This window comes from Telopea speciosissima, chromosome 7 (genome assembly GCF_018873765.1).
Source record: "Telopea speciosissima isolate NSW1024214 ecotype Mountain lineage chromosome 7, Tspe_v1, whole genome shotgun sequence".
In the NCBI taxonomy this organism is placed as follows: Eukaryota; Viridiplantae; Streptophyta; class Magnoliopsida; order Proteales; family Proteaceae; genus Telopea; species Telopea speciosissima.
The window spans coordinates 59,381,847-59,401,845 of record NC_057922.1 but is presented as its reverse complement, the minus strand read 5'-3'; the positions used below and the strand labels follow the sequence as shown (position 1 = coordinate 59,401,845).

Genomic DNA, 19,999 nt, shown 5'->3' with positions numbered 1-19,999 from the left:
AGAAACCTGTGAATCGACCGAAGAATGTAGAAAAGCAGTCGGTGAGTGGAGATGGAACCACTAAGCGTTGTTCAGGATATCATTCAAGGGGAGAAGAATCCGCGCTGAAGAGATCCTCTTCGGTTGTTAAGAACCTAGATAAAGAAACCAACAGAGTTTCGTCTGGATCCAGTGTAAGCGGTCGAGGCACTATTTTAAAGAAGAAAAAGGGCAAGAGCAAGATTCAATGGGTCTGCTCAGACTGCGGGGAGTCATTTTACCAATGGTGGGGAATTTGCCCGTCCTGTATGGGTAAACTGGTACAGTTCTCGCAGTCTGAAACCATTGAGGATAAGCCAAGGGGGTTTGAGGTAACTGAAAATGCAGTTCGTTCATGGCTCCCACATAAGACGGGTGATATGAATCCTCAGAGGTTGACAGACGTGAGGAAGGGTTTAAATCAGTCTCAATGGAGAATTCCTTTGTACGTTCTCTTGTCTAGCATGGAGTTTCTTTTTCTCTTTCTTTATTCTTCATGTCAGTTCTTCTTAGTTGTTATACCGCTGGTTTATTATCTTATTCCTCTTATGTCGGCAACAAAATATGCGCAGTGCAACTTGCTGATTATTAGTTCATTAGGAGATCAGTATAGAGTATAGACATATGCTAACAAGACTCTAACCACCTCAACTAAGTATCTTGTGAATCTATCTTGCACTGTTTTCCTCTTCTTGTGTACTGTCTGTATGGATCTAATTATTAATTAAATAGGAATCACTGGCTGGAGTAATCTTATGGCATTCAAATTCTTTATGCATATCTGATGCAACTCAAAAATATATAGAAGAATTTTATTACCAAAATATGAAATCAAGTTCAAGAAAACAAGGGTCAAAGAGGACCATTTAACTTTAGGGTCGTTTGGGGACTCATTCAACCCAAGTGTGGGATTTACTCAAGTTTCAACCACAAGAGGACTTTAAACTCAAATGAGGATTCACTCAATTGAAGATTGAGACTCACTCACCACAAGAGGTTACATTGGACTCAAAATTTTCTTCTTCTTGTTTTTTTACCCCTACAAGCCAAAAGATACATATATGTAGGGGAGGGGAAAGAGCCGTTGGAATAGAGCCATTGAAATATAACCGTTGAAAATATGGCCATTGGAAATTATTGACTATTATGTCGCCATCATTCTTCCCACTTTGAAAGAACTTGTCCTCGAGTTTGATGCGGCCATCTTCATCATTCAAGTGTCATGAACTCATGATCAAGCTTCTTCAACTCATGCTCTACCTCTGACATGTGCTCATGATCAGAACTTGCCCTTATACCAAGTTGATGCAGCTCAAAAATATATAAAAAAGTTTTATTACTAAACCAAGAAACCACGTACAATATAACAAGGTCAAAGAAGACTAGTTAACTCTGGGGTCGCTTGGGGACTCACGCAACCCAAGTGTGGGGCTCACTCAACCACAAGAGGATGTCCAACTCAAATGAGGACTCACTCACCCCAAAAGATTCAAAATTTTTTAATTTTTTTTCCTACAAGCCAATATATATATATATATATATAACCGTTGGAAATCAATGACTATTATGTCGCTGTCAATATCTTTCTTTTAGGTGGATACAGAGGATAGAAACCATAATAAAAGCTCACTGAGAAGCTTTTTTCCTGAATATGTAAGGGACGAACCTTGCCTACAAGTAATGTAGAAGGGGTTCTAGTAAGAACCATTCTATAGTAGGATCGATGATAGTTTGCAGCAGAACATCAAATTAGAAACAAAATCAGAATTAGTAACTTCGTGGATAAGAACCAAACCAGCTGACATAATGTCACCAAACTTAGGTCAAGTGGAGATAATGGTGAAGAGAATCTCTGCCCCAAAATCCAGTCAATTCCAATGGCCAGAAGTAGGGATCTAAACTGGAGTTGGAATTAGAAAGTAGCACCAAAAATAGAAAGTGTAGAGTTGCAGGCCAATCCAGCCAACAACAGAGCCCAAGACTGGGGTCAAGTGGTCTCCTCAGGGGTTTGGAGCAGTCCTCCAATTATCACCTTCGATGAAATAAAGGCTGCAGAGTTTAGGCCCTTCGATGGCAGCAGTAGAGAACTTGAAAGGGTTGCAGCTGGCAGGTGTGGAGATGGGATTTCTGGCCCCTGTTCAGCAACAGCAACTCCAGTACTTGTTTGGATTGATTTCTGATCTTCTCAGTTGAAGCAACAGCAAACAGTTGATGTCTCAAAGTAACAGCAGGGGTATAGCTCGATTGAGGTGAGAAGACAATGAAAAGAAGATAGTAGAAGAAGAGAGAAGCGGATAAGGAGATTCGACTCTCACCGGCCAGGTTTTCAGCAGCCCTAAGGTTTCGGCTCTCTCAGCCAGGCCCTCTCACCTTTCATCCTCACACACATGGACAAGAGAAAACTTGCTCAAAGCAATAATATCAACTTCATTAATTTTCTGGAGGCTACTAAGAGCCATTACATATATAGACAGCAATACCTTGCCCCTCAAGTAAATAGAAAATAGAAAGTAACTTGCTACCAAGTAGCTTACAACGAAAATAGAAACTTCCTAAAAATATGGATCTGCCTTATTTCAAAATAGAAACTCCTACTTTAGAGAACAAAACAAAAATAGTAATAAACTGAAATTAGAAACTACCTAATATACTTTCTAAAACTGAAAATAGAAACCAATGTATGGCAGCATTATGATAGAATCTTTCTCCACTTGATGGGCCCACATAATCTTCTAAAAAAATTATCCCCACACAAGGAAAATATGGGCTGTGACACTGTTCACATGAACAATGTTTTGGCCTTTTCTTCTTCCTGTTTTGTCCTACAACAAATAAAACAATATCAACAGATACAAAGTAGAATAATTTTAGGATGTATGTTCAAACTGTTCCTCCATTCTCCAAATTATTGTTTTAATTAAAAAATGGTGCATTTTGTCCTTCCAAATACATCAATATGGTGCAAGCGAGCATTTTCTGCAAGGTCTGAGGTCAGTGAGGTGTATGATCAAAGAGAAAATTGGCCATGCATGGATTCACTCTGACCATTGGCATGATTCTAAACTTTGAAAAGAAGATTCCCGATGATCATGGTATGGAACAACAATGGATGAGAATGAAAACAGCTGATTCCACATTGACATTTAATGTGAAGTACATGTTAGGCATGGCCTTCTTCCCAAATATTAGATGATCCACGGTCAATGTCGCATTTAGAGCTGCTGAAAAATTGACAAATTAGTTGTGGCTGGGGATAGGGAAACAAAGAAAGCCAGAACTAAAATTCCCCCATCAACCAAAGTGTATGAGCAAACAAAGAGTGCTTTTAAGGCAGACCTCTCTCTACCAATCAAAGAGTAGGAAAATGTATTTAAGACAAAAGCTCAACTCATATGTCTAGTATATGCAATGTTAAATTCAGCGTTTCAGCGTTTTCACTTGGCTTTTTCATGCTTCATCAAATCATCCATGCTAGTCCTACTTCTGTACCCTATTAGGCAATCCTTGATTTGTCCTTCTCTTTCCTCCCCTTTTGTGAGAAGAGAAGGGATTTAACTTATTTCTGCTTCTCATTTGTCAGTAAATCTTCACTATCAAATTAAAAAAAAAAAAAATCCTCAATGATGTTAAAATTTCAAAATAAGAAATTGCTTACTGATTGTTCCAGCATTTTTGGATGTCAATGACAATGCGGTTTCCACAGTAGGAAATGGGGTATGTAAAGACTTCTTTAAGCACCGAGGATTCCCTCCCTTAACTATTTGAAATGTCCTCATTACCAAAGCATTTGTTGTTAGTTTGTCTTAATTATGGCCTTTGATTTATCTGCAGCATGCTAATCACGTTGATTTTGCATTTGCTATAAGAACATTTGATTTGAGGGCCAACAGGCTCTTGTTGTACATTGTTTACATGTTGCTGGTGCCTGTTATCATATATATTTGCCGTAATTTCTTTTTCTTTTTTCTACCCCTTATTTGTTCTGAATAATTCTTGCCGTTAGACAGTAGAATATAAGGGAATTCAAAGTATCCGTCCCCTAGGTGAGAAAAAGGGTAGAAAAGACAGTCTGCACTCAGAGGCAAAGGTTGCTTGCCTCATTTTATCCTTGTACTTCTTTTAGAGTGATGGGAAATTGTTTTGAAGAGGCGACTTGTGATTTCTGAATGTAGAATACGTTCAGTTTGGAGATACAAACTGATAATGGCTGGCCTATTGATGAAGCACAATTGACGTGGCCGTACATAGAGTTGATAATCAGGCTGAAATAGTGAGGAGTGCATGATCTCTTAGCACTTATCAGAATCTATGGCTTAGCAAGAGCAGAACAATAGAACAGGATTAGTATTTCTGAACCCATGTAGTTGGTATATTAGACTTATTGACTAGTACAGAGCATACGATGGTTATATTTTATGACAATAATATATTTTCTGTTGAACGATGAGTATTCCTTTACATTTTATGCACTGCAAGAAATGCATAACTTATAAAGTAGTCGTCTATAACTGCTTCGAAAGCCAATAAAGGATCAACTACTTACCAACACACTTTTATGTTGGTGAACAGAGTATTTCTAACAATAAATCCTGTTCATCTTATGTTTTATTTCTTTTGGTACATGGAATGTTTGATTATTAGGTCTGGTCTCTTTGGAACTGAAGTTGCTAGGGTGCTTGGTGGTGGTCTTGTACCAGGTATTTTCCCATTTCTTTTCTTTTCCTCTTTTCTTCTTTTGGTCTGTCTCTCTGTTTAGTGTCATAGCTGTTAAAAGCTGACCTGTTGTTTTCTCTTTCTTTTCATGCAACCACACTAGGGTAATAGTTATGTTCATTTTATTTTCTCTTAAACTTGTGATAGCCCTTATTAATTTCTTAAGTTCGGTTGATGAGTGCGCCTCATTTAACCTTAGTTTTTGTCTACATTCTTCATGGGTGTTCTTGGGTATAAAAATTCGAAGGTTGTTCAGGAATTCAGAGCAGAATACTTACGCTGCATGGCATGATTGGGCTGTTCTTGTATGGAGTGGGGTGACTAGTTATTTGAATATTGTATTGGGGTCCTAACCTTTGTTGTAAATTTCATTTTGTTTTTGGCAGAAATATCTGAAACAGTTCATTTTGGAGGCCAAAATGAAGTATATGTTTCAGAGAAATTTGACCTAGCTTATTCATTATCCGAAACATATCATTTTGGCCACCAAACATTTCATTAATTGTAATTTTTATTTTGTTTTGCAGGCTCCTTGGTTTTATTTGGTGGTGATCCAGGTGTTGGGAAGAGTACGCTGTTGTTGCAGGTATATACTTACTTTTGAGGTTAACTAGCAAACATGCATGTGCAAATGCACTTGAAGTCATATGTTTTTTTTTTGGTTTTGATTTTGTAAATCTAATTTTTTGACTATTTAGGTGTGGACTGTTTATTATTTTATTTTCTTAAATCGTATTCATTGCTTAGTAGTTTAATATTATAGGCCACGGAACATGACATATAGACCATCTAAATGGTGATCTATTTGTCTAATGGTTGAATTTAGTAGATCAAACCTCCACATGGCTTGAACATAGTGGACCATTCAAATAAGCTTGTATCATTTGAAGGGCAGTAAGAGCGTTCCAGTGCACAAGGCTCACACCACTGCAGGGTCTGGGAGGTGCAAATATATGCGGCCTTACCCCCACTTCGCTGAGAGTCTGTTTCCATGTTTCGAACCTACAACCTGATGGTTGCAATAGTGCAACTTTACCGTTGCGCCAAGGCTCGCCCATTTGAAGTGAAGTAAATAAGGATAAAATAAGTAAGTAAACACAAAAACAAAATAAATAATTTTAACATACATGTAAAATAGAATCAAACGATCTATGTAATGTAGAAGGGGTTCAACTAAGAAACACTCTACAGTAGGATCGATAATAGTTGTAGCAGATCATCAATAATAGAAGCAAATCAGAATTAGAAGGTTAACACCAAAGTAGAAGGTAACGTATACTAGGTAAACCAGCCAGCAGTTTGGTGTCAAACTGGGATGGCAGAAATAAGAAACTTCCCAAAATTCCAGTCAGGTCTGACCAATGACTGCAGAGATATGACCTCCACAAGTTGGAGCAGCAATAGGACTGATAGACAAGGCAATCAGCTACTGGTTTGGGAGGTTTATTGGTTCTCTCAGATCTGTAATCTGGAAGCCTCCAAAGGCTGATCGAGTGAGGCTCTTGGGGGCCTGAAACAACCCTTCAAATCTCAGCCCTGTTGGGGAGAAGGGTTGTGAGATCAGAGGCTTCGAATCAGCAACCAGGGAATAGAAGGTGTTGTAGCCACAGGTGTGGATATACACTTTTATGTTTCTGTGCAGCAACAACAGGCTTTGTTGATGTTTAGAATGTGTCCTAGGTCTTCACAAAGGTAGCAGCAACAGTTGTTTGCAGTCGCACAATAGCTGGAACAATAGAGATCGAGTGGGAGTTGAAGGAGAAGATAGAAGGGAATAGGGGTTTCGGCTCTCTCAGCCCTTCATCCTCTCACCAGAACAATAACATTGCACAAAAGCAACTTCATTCATCTATTCTGAGGCTCCTGAGACCTCATACATATTTACAGGCAGTTATGCTTGCCTTACAAGTAAGAAAAAATTAGAAACTTGCAAGAAAAAGGAAACAAACTGAATATAGAAACATAAGCCTACTTTCTAAATGTGAAATTAGAAACTAAATTGAGCTAAGGTTGCTTAATAAACATTAGACAACCACAAAATATCTAAGGGAATAATTCTGAAAATAGAAACTAAAGTAAATAGTAACTAAGTCAGTCAATAATAAAACCTTCCTTCTCTTGCTATCTTCAATGGGGCCCACAGAATCTCAAATATTTGCTTTGACTTCCTCCTCCATGCAAAGATTATGGATCCGTAATACTGTTCACGTGAACAGTAACTCATGGTACTGTTCACGTCAACAGTAACTTTTCCCCAAAATTTATTTGTCACTTTGTTCTTCATGTTTCGATCTACATCACTTAGTCTCTTTTATTGGGCCTCACTAATGATAACCAGGGTTCCAGATTTCGGGAAACCGCAATATTTCAATTGGTTAATGGGTTTGAGGCACAAATGGTCAAATTAGGTTCCAAAACTTCTAGGAAACACTATTTTAGGTCTTCTAAACATTGTGAACTCTTAGAGTGTCGAAAAACACATCCAAAATGGTAGTTTGACTTCGGATTATAGGTTGGTAGTGTATACCATTAATGTAGAAGATGTTCAAGTAAGAATCACTCTACAACAGGATCAATGATAGGTTGAAGCAAAACATCCAAATAGCAATAAAACCAGAATTAGTAACTTAGAGAATAAGAACCAAACCAGCCAGCAGAACTTCACCAAACTTGGATCTAGTGGAGGTGGTGTTGAATGAATCTTATGCTCCAAAATCAGCCTATTCTGATGGCTGAATATTGAGATGTGAAGAGGGCTTGAAATTAGAAACCAGCCTTCAAAATAGAATGTTATTGGAGATATCAATCTGGCCAGCAGTTAGGGAAACCAAGCACAGTCGAATGAAGAGAAGGATGTGCCCTCGAGATGCCCTGAATATGATCACAAAACGGTCACAGGTTGCTGGTTTCTGGAGTCTCGAAGTTGCAGCAGGTTCTGATGGAGGAGCTACAGGAGCTATAGGCCCTCAGTTGATGGTGTAATCGACAGAAGCAGTGTTGGTTGTTGATCAAGGTTGCAATCACGCCTTCACAGATGTAGCAGCAGCAGTGGTTTGCTCTCTCACAGCAACAGTAGCAGCAGGGGATCACTGGAAGTAGAAGGAAGAAGATAGAAATAAAGATATATGGGGATAGGGGTTTCGGCTCTCTCAGCCCTCATCCCCTCACCAGGACACAAACTTGCAATAAGCAATTCTCATTCATCATCATAAATCGTATGGGGGTTCCTAAGAGCTCATACATATTTATGGGCAGCTATCACTTGCCTTACAAGTAAGAGAAAGCTAGAAACTTACAAGAAAAGGAAACATATTCTAAATTTGAAATTAGAAACTAAATTGAGCTAAGGTTGCTTAATAGACAACCGCAAAATTTCTAGGAGAATTATTTGAAAATAGAAACAAAACTGAACTCCTAAATCCCCCACGCATAGACAAAATTGACTTTTCTAATAAAACCTCCATGCAATCTGGTATTGGGCCCCACAGGATCTCCTAGTAATATTTCCACCCAGGCAAATATGGGGCTGTGACACTGTTCACGTGAACAGTGTTTTGGTATTTTTTCTTCATGTTTTGATCTCCATCAACCATACCCTTAGCTAATTCTCTCTCAAATATAACTTATTCTGTGCATTATTTAGTATTAGAACACACAAAATTCAATGAAAACAACCAAAATATGCATTTGTAATGAAGAAAATCCATCGAATAGGACCCAATGTCAAAGTGTTACAAGTACAAGTATTACAAGTAGTCAAATACAAGAGTACAACCAAGGTTAAAACACCCCTATGAAACCATTCCTCCAACTCGATGTCAGTACAGCATAGAGTTTCGGGAAGGCTTGAAATTGTTTCTCGCTTTCGATGCATTCCACTATTGCCCAACAACTTGTTCCAAGCTTGTATGGTAGTGGTTTGGCCAAGAATCACAAAAAACCAAGTTTCTACACACCTTAGAGTCGAAACCCATGAAAACAACGAAATAGGGCGAAATTTTGACCCATTTCGATCAAAACTATACATAATATATTAAATGTTTGAAACGATCCTGAAACCACACATAACGTTGAAATTTCTCTGAAACATGAAATTTTGACCAAATCGTTGTACTTTTTGCATCTTGAGGAACCGAAATATTTTGCAAAATTTGGTGAAACTTTGAACATTGATGATAACTTAGAAAGAGAGAGCAATTGTGGTACAGATAAACTTTAAATGTTTCAATGTAGGAGATGACCCATCAAATCATATCAATATTTAATTTTTAAGCCAACAAAAAAGTTACTAAAAAAGTATTGAAAAACAAGGAAAATAAAAGAGATTTAAGGTTTAGGATGGAGGAACGTCAACTTGAGTCATATTTTCATACTTCTATAAATCCATGGCGTATAATTATTTTTTGGATGAATAATAAATTCATTATCAATGAAAAAGAGAGAAAAGAGAATATACAACAATACAAGCCCAACGTTCACATAGGGGGCAGGAGGAGGCGTGGGATTGTAAAACAGAAGGGAAGAGGCCCCAAGAATTTACAATAAGCCTATTTCTGGGGAGTCAGAACACCAACCAGGGGACCCTGAAATCTTAGATATGACTTGTGTATGATTTATATGATATGTGGCTGGTTTTTATGTTCATGTGGGACAATTTGTAAATACTTTCCATAGTGTTTATGAATTTAATTGTGTGTTTTTATCATATTAGAACATTTATGCCATTTTGAATAATTCTGTTCTGATTAAATCTTATATTTTGATCTGAAGATTGCTGCAGACCTAGCTGAAGGGGGTGGCTTTGGACGGCCAGGTTGCGTTGTGTATGTCTCAGGTGAAGAGGTCAGTTTTTGTTAGGTTGCATGATGGGGGGTTGATAGGTTAACCCTCCCGAACAAGATCCCAAGCAAACACAACTCGGATATTCAACCAAATGTTAACTAAAAAATCCATCCTTCTCAGATGAGGGTCAAACTATAGGAATCAATCACAAAAGTAGGCAGAATAGAAGTCCTTTAAAAGATGGGATTGCGTTAACGGTCAGATACAAAGTAAATTGAAGAACAATGAATCCTGAAATTGAAACCCAGAAATCAGTAAAACTCAAATTAAACCAAATCAGTAAATCAGATTAGAGTGAAACCCCTGCCGAGACTTAACTTTGGCATGGTAATGCACTCATGCTTAGGATTTTCTGAGGTTCTCTTGTTGCAACTTGTGTACTCATGGGAACTTTGTTTTTGTTCTGCTTTCATAGTTCAAACTGATGGATATGCTCATTTATTTCAATTTCCTTGGTGCAAACTGCAAAGTTGGCAATTATGGTTTTATATTTTATCTCAGATCTATGGGTATCAGGTCATTACCAGATGCTAACTCAGGGTCTTTCATTTTTTTTTTGTGACATTACCAAAGCACTAAAACCAGTGGCCCTTAACCTTGTATTTATATTAATTAAATACAATGAAGAAGGAAAGAGAGAAGAAGAAGAGAAGTCGAGAGGAAGAGAGAGAACTGCCCATGGTTGTGTTGTGAACTGATTCAATTGAAGAATACATCAACCGTGGGCCTTAACCTTGTATTTATATTAATTAAGCCAAGTACACAAACCGACTTAAAAAAACCAGCAATACCCAAAATACCCTCCTCACTCTAACTAATACTAACAACAAAGAATAGTCATAACCACAACCTATATTTGATATATATCATGTATATAGAGGAGAACAAAGTACGACGAGACAAGTGCATTCAATTGATTGTGTATAAAGGATGAAGTTTCTTAACTTGTAGTAATACAAAAAAAATGTCATTTTCAGTTTGGGGAAGAATTGGGGTTAAATACACATCTCATTGAAAAAAAAAAAAAGGTTTGATGCAATCATTCAGGCTGTTTTTCTCTAACCTAGTGATCCATTGCAAAAAACGACATTAAAAATCAATATTTGAGCAAAAAATTCAAAGTTTTGATAGAAAACTATTCTTGCACAAATCTAGTTGCAATCCTTGATTGCGGGCTGTTTAATTACCGAATGATGATGAAGTAAACATTACTAAAGTCGCTTTCACCAGTAGAAACAAGTTGATTTGCCTAAACAAAATTGATTACAGTGCCTACAAGAGGAGCTCTTGGTAAGTGTTTTGAGTCATTGATTGAGTTATATAGTTAATAAGAGATGTATCAAGTGTACTGATTAGTATTAATCATATCGGGACACGTATCAATCCTATACAATTAATACTTTTTTTAGGTATCGTATCGGTGCCGTGTGTATCGATACCCTAAAAATAAGATACGTATCGGTTAGTATCAGCATAGAACTAAAACTCGCGAGATCGTTTTTTCCTAGGGTCGAGATGAGATGGCATACGAGTTGAAAAAGTGCAACAACTCTTGCGAGATCTCGAGAATCTCGACCCAAACTCCTTTATATGAGTGCCAGATCTCAAGATCTCAGTGGGAAATCTTGATATATAAACACCTATTTGTGCAAACCTTGGTATACAGACACTTATTTATGCCAGAAACCAGGACAAACACTTATTTATGCCTAATATCATTTAGTAAATGCTTTTGTATTTATATTTTTATTGGATTCAAATAGGGGGAGGTATTTGGTTCTTATGAATAATATCTTAAGTAAATGAAATACAAATTCAAAATTTTTTACATAAATGATGTTAGGCATAAATAAGTGTCTGTCCTGGTTTCTGGCATAAGTAAGGGTCTGTCCTGGTTTCCCACTAAGTGAAACTCTTATTTGGACTTTGTTTTTGCAAAATCTGATAGTGTCATCGTGTTTAAATGGCCTAAAATAGGTTGAGTACCAAGTTTCAGACCCAAACTAGGTCTAAAACCCACCGAAATCAGGTTTCGAGTTGAAAAAAAAAATGCACCAATTCGATCGAGATCTCGAGATATCTCGAGTCAACTCGGTTTTTCCCAGGGTCGATTTGGGGTCGAGTTTCGAGTTTTAGTACCATGAGTACACCGGATACGTCAAGATATTTAAAACCTTGACCACAACAGTAAACCAAGACTAACACTTAACAGTTAACACTCACCCTCAAGTTGGGGCATAAACATCACCCATGCCCAGCTTGGAACACCCTTGAAGAAAAAATTCCAGAACAAAGCGTTGGTAAACAAATCCCCAAGCTGATTATGAGAACTAATGATCGGAGTCGAGATCAACTTCTTCATCACTGCATCCCAAACAAAATGACAATCTACTTCAATGTGTTTTGTCTTCTCATGAAAAAAAGAAGGATTCTTAGCAGTGTAAATGGTCGCTTGATTGTCATAGAACATTTCCATCGGCTTGTCGGTAGAATAACCAAGCTCCTGAACAAAAGACCAAAGCCACATCAGTTCAACAACAGTGTGAGCCGGAGCTTTGTACATTGGAACAAGCAACAATAGGCTGTTTCTTACTCCTTCATGTAACAAGATTTCCTCCAAAGAAGGTACAATACCCTATAGTCGACTATCTTTTGCATTCAACTCCAACCCAGTCAGCATCGGAGTAACCAACAATACTCGTGTGAGGACCCTTTTTGTAAATAATAAAAAGGGGGTTGAATTGGGTGAGGACCCTTTTTGCAAATAATAAATGAAAATTAAAAGATAATGCAAGTAATCAGTCAAATGAAAGTACAAGGGAAGATAGATAGATAGATAGAGAGAGAGAGAGAGAGCATCAATTTAGGGTGGTTCCGATCCAACTGATCCTACATCAACTACCTTGGCCCTTGGATTGAGGACCTGAGCCACACGGGCTAAGGATTTCCTTACCTAGGCCGCACATGCCAAGGATGTCCACCCGGACCATACCAGGTCAAGGATTTCCTTCCTCAGGTACAAGATGAGCTACACAAGCTCAATTTACAGCAATATGGCTTCTTCTTTTCAAGATTGAAGCTGTATACACTTCAAGCTCAATTGATCAACTCAAGATGTTCTCCTTGAGATGTAAAACTTGATGCAGCTTTTGTTCACAACTCTTTCAAGATGATGCTGACAATGTAGCTCAGTACACAACTTCTCAAGATGATGGATCAATTTAAGTTTGTTTTATGTTTGTGTTAGTTCATTACAATGACATCAAATGATTGCGCCTATTAATAGGCAACAAACTAGCCATTGGGGTCAACAAATTAGTTGTAAGAGTCTAGCTTAGTTTCCCATTCAAATAGTTCTGAATCATCTTTGCATTTCTAAGGAAAACTAATTGTTGGAGGTCTACTTCCATTCCAAGTTTGTTGGAAATATTAAATCATTTTGGTCTCCAATATTCAATATTTATTTACTAAGAAAAACTAGCTATTAGAGCTCCTTAAGCATTAGTGAAGATGTTTAGGAATCCCACACAAGTGGTTCATTAATAATAAGTCAAAGCTCAGTCAATGCTTAACCACGTTATATTAAATTCTATCGCACGGAAGACCGTGGCTACAGGGACTCGAGACTAATACTGTAATACCCTGATTTTGGACTAGGGGTAATTTGATCTTTTTACCTAATACAGGATTAGGGCAAGTTGATATGTAGGAGCTTGGACTAACTGGAGGTGTACACATGCATGCATGGTAAGTAGTGTGCCCTAGTGTAACACCCTTATTTAATTTGTTCCTTACATAAGTGTAGAATTATGGTTGTTAAAAAGATTTATAATTTGATTTGAAAAATAATTTATAACTAGTAACCTAGCCTAGTGGTTGGACATTTAATTCAATTTGTTAGAGGTCTAAGATTCCATTCTTTAGAAATTAGTTAAATATTTTTTATAATTTTATTGAGCTTAAAAGGGGGTTTCCACGTTTCTAGCTTGGGAGGTCTTAGAATTTAGTTAGGGAAGTATTATGGATTGATAAGGAAAGGTGAGGTGGCAATCTCCAATTGGCTGGGAACGCAATCTTAGAGAAAGAAAATCCTCATAAAATAAAATCCCAACAAAAGAAGGAATTTAGCTAAAATTAAACTACCTAATCTAAATTTTTAATTTAAAAATCTGAAGTTAATGTTCCTTTTAAAATATTTTCATTGGAGGGCAAGTAAATAGATGTAGTTACAGACTAAATCAGATTCTTCCGACCTCCTTCTCTCTTGTTAGGAATAAATTCTCATAACCAAATCCCAAACCCTATTCCCTTTATAAAAAATGTGAGAGAGAGAAAATTTCGTGGACTATAGAGAGGAAGAGAAGAAGAAGAAGAAAAGAAGAAGGAAGGAGAAGAGGGGGATTTGGACTGTGCATAACCAGTTACTTGAAGGCCAATTTAGATCCTTTTCGGAGCCGAATGATGAAAATCTTATGTCACGATAAAACCTTCTCTTATCTTTACAACCCAACTTGAATCACCCCAATCGGAGATCTGAACAGAGAGATATCGCTGATTTGCTAAAGGTAGGTCTTTCTGTCAAAAATCTGTGTTTCCTACATCCGAGTTTTAGCAATACCTTGAAGTTGATTTCATCATTACCTTACTCATAGGACTCCATTAAAGTGATTTTGAACTAGGATGAGGTAGATCAACACCATTGAAGCATTAATTTGAGGTCACCTATAGAAGCCCTAGTCGCTTCACACAAGGTGAGTAGATCTTCAACCATTATACTTGATATTTTCCCTACATATAAAATTTGCTTTGAAACATTGTTTTAAATATGGAATTAAATTTAGATTGAGATTTACCAAGCCAAAAACATATTTCATTCATGCTTTTTACTCAATTAAATTGTTCACACATGATTGCTTGTAAGGAATGGCGATTTCCTTATGATTTAATTCACATATGTGCGTGCAGAAATTTTAATAATGTCATGTTTTTAGACTAATGAATCCAATGCTTGATTGTTGATAGTATGAGGAAGGTCTATGAATGATTCTTCATGATTATAACCTAATGCATGATATTTTTGGATGATGCATAAAAATCTGATTTTGTTTAGAGTTTACCTTGAAATTTTCATTGATGTTGTTGTTGGATAAGTGATTGCGAAGATTATGTCCAATCTTCAGTATTATTGTTTTTCATTATGCATTGATGTGTTGAAGAAAGTTACTATTTTCACACTTTATTTTCATTCTTTTTAATAGCATGTGTTAGGGTGGAATTGGGGAGTCATGACCCTTAAGTTCTGAACTTGGATGTATAGCTTTAAATTATAAGCAAACCTTTGATAGTTATTTTGTTGTTTACCTTACCGACATTGGTGAATATATTGGGGTAAGGATAAGTTGGCGGGTTTTTGGGCTACGGGCTTATTTTTATTGGAACTAAATGGACTATTAGAAAGAGGGAGATGATAAAAAACTCTCCAGGAGGGCATTGTTGGTAAAACCTTCGGGGGCTTTGACTCGGTCTGGGGTAAGTTTGGTCAATAGTTTCTCCATTAGTTTCTTGATGTTGAGAGGGAACAATGGTGTTGTAGTTAATCATAACTGGAGTTCATATGCCACTATCATGAGGGCCTTGACCAGTGTATGGTAACTAGTTCACACTAGTCTATCAGGGAGTGATGTGTATGTTATTTTACGTTCTTTTAATGCATCTTTTGTTGATTGTTGCCATATATACTTTTCATTACAGTAGTGGTGATAAGCAAATATGGTTATGATCATTTTGTTTTGTTTTGTTTCAGATATATATATATATATATAGAAGAACTTATAATTTGTTTGAGTTTAATTTAATTTTGGAGATTGTAACTTTTATTTCAGAATTTTAAGGTTAATTTGGAAATTGTAATAGCTTAGTTTAACTATCCTACTTTAGTTGAAGTCTTAATCTATGCATTTTAGACATGTGTTTGTATTTTGGTTCTACTCCGGTTCATATCTCCTTAACATAAACGATTTTGTAGACCATCAATGTCTCTAAACAGCTAGGGTGGTTTTGGGGGCGTTACAAATACTCTTAAGGTTCGGACGAAAGCTGGTTGCAGAAGATTGCGTTATCATTCGTCCTAAGATGACTTAGTCTAATAGCTCTCAGAAATACATGAAAGCTTCTTATGAAAGACTGTCAGGTCCTTTTGTAGATCATTCTTTTAAGCACGGTTGTTCGTCTGAGGTGACTTAGAATTTTCTTCATTTCCTCATTTAGGCACATTTGTCCATCACTTCTCACAGAAGACCCGTGATTAGTAATTTAGAATTTTTTTTTGCAGGTCAAAACCACCTAGTTTCTTGGGTTTATCCTTTTAGGTCGTTTTGATGTCACTTTCTTTGGGCTTTTCATATGTTGTGGGTAATATACATTAGGATTACAAAAGTAAATCATTTAAACTTAATCATAATTGTTGAACACATAATGCAAATGACAATGTCTGTGTGTTGGTTGTCATTGTTGTCAACACAGTGCATATGTGTTGTTGTCAACACAATGCATATTGGTGCATCATAGTGTTAGATATATTGTACAATGGCAGTCCAAGGTAGTTATAGTGGTCAACACATGCGTCCTTCTGGTTGAGTTGGCAGACTTATGGCAGTGCAAGCAATGACTGGACAGTGTTCCCAACATCCCCAATAGTTCTTGTAGTTTTCATAATGTCATGACAGGGTTATAGGGGTTTGGCAATGTGCGCATAGGTGCGACAGAGATTGGGAGTCTTCCAAGGGCAATTCTGTCATTTATAGGCATGGACAACATTGTAGGGGTATTTCTATAATTTTATAGAGTACTAATGGCTTAGACATGTGATAGTGAGCATCCAAGAGTATTTTCATGATTATGTCAATCACAGAAGTCTGTTGAGTGTTGACACGGCTCACAAGGGTATTTTGGACATTTGGCAGTGATGTGACATGTTGACTATGATCCAGGAGTATCTTGGTTTATGTGGCAGCATGGAACACCTCACCTCATTGTTTTATAGTGTTTGGCAGCTTTCGGTAGTTTTGGGGGAAGGTCATATGCTTTTGGAATTGTGATTTTATAGGTTCACGCGAAGGCAGCTTGTTTGAGGGCACTTTTGGAAGTCCAAATGGAATTTTTCGAAAGAGGTGAAGACTGATGAAATGTAGTTCTTTGAGTTTGTGTTCCTATGCATTTGATTTTTTGGTGTCATTTCGATCTTGAACGAAGGAGATATTGCAGTTTCCGTATGGTTGCGCTGAAAAGAAGCTAAATGAGAGAGGTTTTCGCAATTCTTGGGAGTATTCCAAAAATTCGATCAAACGAGTGAGTTATGCCCTAAATACCGTTTTTAGGTTTCTGGTAGGCTGAGGTGCACTAAGAGGCCATAGGCGTGCATATACAGAATCAATGGCTGAATGGTTGAGCTTGCGTCATGTAGTCAGATTTATTCTGGCGGCTGAGCATAAGGCGCTTGTAAGTGTGATCCACGGCGCGCCAAAGATTCCCTTGTGAGCAATTTAGTTGGTTGGATGGACAAAGCTTCAGTACGACGACATACACAGATGTGCAGCCGTGGTTGATAGAGATCCGGTGCATCGCTCGTACAAGGTCACATGAAAACGATTCCTCCACGAGTCTTTTAGGTTGTGTTTGGTTGAAGGTGTCTGACGAGTTGGATTCTTAAATTGGATCAGCTTCTTAAGAATCTAGTTCATGTGGATTTGGATTCGGATGAAAAACCTCTTTGGTTACCCTAGGTCTGTCAGGTGGAATCCAGCTGAAAAACTGTTTGGTTGCCTTGGTTCTGTCAGGAGGAATCCAGCTGAATCCATATGTAAGACTGTTTGGTTACCTTGAGTCTAACAGTTGGATTCTTCTTGAATCCATATTCAAAATTGTTTGGTTACCCATGAATCCATTAGTTGGATTCTACTTGAAATATATTATTTTTAAATAACTTAAAATTTTTTTTTTTGGTATACAACATATGCATAAATTTAATTATACTTTTTAAAAATAAGATAAAAAATGGATTAAAATTGTAAGTGGTGATATGACACTGCAATAAATGGTCTTTCCCAATTTTTCTTGTATCCATAGTAATATAAAAATTTGTAGTAAACGGTGATATGGTACTTCAAGTCCACAAAATGCATAGCAATAAGTCAGCCAAATATGGAATAGATTGTATTAAATTGAAGTACATATATATTGAAAAAAATACATATTCATCTTCTATTTCCATCTTCTCATAATACGTCACTTGTTAAGATCTAATGTTTTTATAGCATCAAGGATCTCCTCCAACGTCTTTGTATGTTGCTCACAAAATCTTGTTTGTTGTTTTGAATCTTTGATTTTACTAGTTAGGATTCTCTCCAGATTTTCTTTTGATTGACTTGAAGTTGGTGGGATGGTTGGTTCATGTTTGTCAGTATTCCCCGCTTGGTTGTTTGAGGACTATGTTTCTCCATCATCTATAAGTTTAAAGAATCTACAACCAGTATATTTTCCCTGCTAGTAAATGAAAAAATTTCTTTTGTTAAAAAAAAAGTAAGAATGAATTATTACAATGATAGTAATATTAAAACAATAAAGGTATGATAGCCATACTGCGGTGGAATTGGGGCAACACCAAAAATTTCGCCCTATGTCTAGTCCTCTTGTACACCTACGGACCTTGCACTGATCTTTTCCACAGTCACACATTCTTAAGTGGTCCACCCACATAAAAAAAGACATGTGAACAGGGCACTTGAAGAATTTTCTTCCCTGATTATTCGTCGTAGTTGATGTAAATATGTGACATCGAATTTGACAAATTTCACATCTACCAATAATGTCCATCTGGGTACATTGAAAATTGAAGAACATAAGTAAATAGCAAACGGTAGTTATTAGAAAAATAAAATGCGAGGATCATAACACGGTCATCTAGAAGTGAAATCATCCTTATCAAAAAAAGGTAAGTATGAGGAACTATTCGTAGACGGTACATTGTAGTTGCTAACATCTAATGTTCTCTCAACTCAGAATTCGGTAAAAAATAAAATTTTGCATTTTTGACATCTGTCCTTTGCTTTTACAACCCCTAAAAAGCCACAAAATTTGTTTCCCAAATTTGTGCAATACGGCTTCCTGCCTCATCATGGAGTTCGAAGTCGTCATCCGAGCATCTGCCCGGTTCACTCGCCTTCTAGTCCAGATTTGTAAGCACAAAGAGAAGGGTAGCGAAGAATTCCAAGCATAGGTAGGCAAATATCAAAAAGGTGGGTAGAAGCTCAATCACAAGAGGATCGACAAAGTTAAGCAAGAACTCCATGCTGAAGGTCGCCATTAGAGCATCAGAGGTGGTATGTGGTGACTTACTTCTAACCCTATGATCCTGTCATAACACTTATTAGCATACCTCATTGACATACGGTTGAAACTTAAACTATGTATTAAAATTACCGAATAGGAGATTAGACTTATTAAGATTACAACTAGGGGAGCTACGTGTAAATAGTGAAGAAAGATTGATAGTAGCTATGAGGTATATATGACTTTGGATTTATTAATATATATAACTTTTTCGATTATTCTTTCTACCATATATTTTTCACTCACTAGCTTGAGTATTTCCTACATATGCATGGTATATATGTATGCGTCGAACTTGTGCTCACACGAGTCCATGCATATTAATTTGGAGTAGGGATGCTCACCAACGTGAAGTGGCAAATGGACACAACATCAAAGCATGGATAATGGACTCGTAATGGGCCTTAAAGATAAGGCAAAAAACCATTGCACGAAAGAGGACAGAACCATTGCAAGAAAGAGGACCTATTCACAAAAAATTTCCAAAAATTTTTTTTAAAATGAGGATGAATTCGAAGTTTCCACAGCAAAATCCACAGACGACTCCTTCATCGAGGGCCTATTCCACCCATATCATTTTTAATGATAAATTTAGCAACCAGACTAGTAGATAAAAGAACCATTGCAAGAAAGAGGACAGAACCAATTATCATGAATTGGAGTCTTGCTAATAGCTGTAGCAATTCCCCACTGAAACAAGTAATACAGTAAGAGCTCATTCCATTGATCACTAACCATCAATTCATTCACAAAAAAATGAAGTCTAACATATAAGTGACAACTCCTAGGCAAATTAAAATTGTTAAGACCAGGAATTCGAGAATGTGCAGACACATGACGACACACTAACCTCCTAACAAGAGGCAACACTGAAAAACCTTTGGTGTAGGCCATCTAGAGTATAAAACAACGATAGAAACAGAGATAGAAACAGAGATGAAATAAATACATAGAGCTGTTCTGAAAGTGAAGCATACAGTAGCAAGAATAGTATTGTTCCAAGATCCCCAACTAAAGCAAACTACCAAAGAAATATAAT

At 37.0% G+C, this 19,999-nt stretch overlaps 1 protein-coding gene across 4 annotated transcripts in view; it reads left to right on the top strand.

Moving 5' to 3' along the window:
- Positions 1 to 19,999, top strand: part of LOC122667726 (DNA repair protein RadA) — a 151,214-nt gene that overhangs the window by 668 nt on the left and 130,547 nt on the right. For 2 of the 4 annotated variants that reach the window (XM_043864119.1, XM_043864122.1), the window contains exons 2-5: positions 36 to 463; positions 4,660 to 4,715; positions 5,259 to 5,317; positions 9,502 to 9,573. In XM_043864119.1, coding sequence (XP_043720054.1) covers positions 36 to 463; positions 4,660 to 4,715; positions 5,259 to 5,317; positions 9,502 to 9,573 — 615 coding nt within the window. The remainder of the gene's footprint in view (positions 1 to 35; positions 464 to 4,659; positions 4,716 to 5,258; positions 5,318 to 9,501; positions 9,574 to 19,999) is intronic. The other 2 variants (XM_043864120.1, XM_043864121.1) reach the window with 2 other exon arrangements.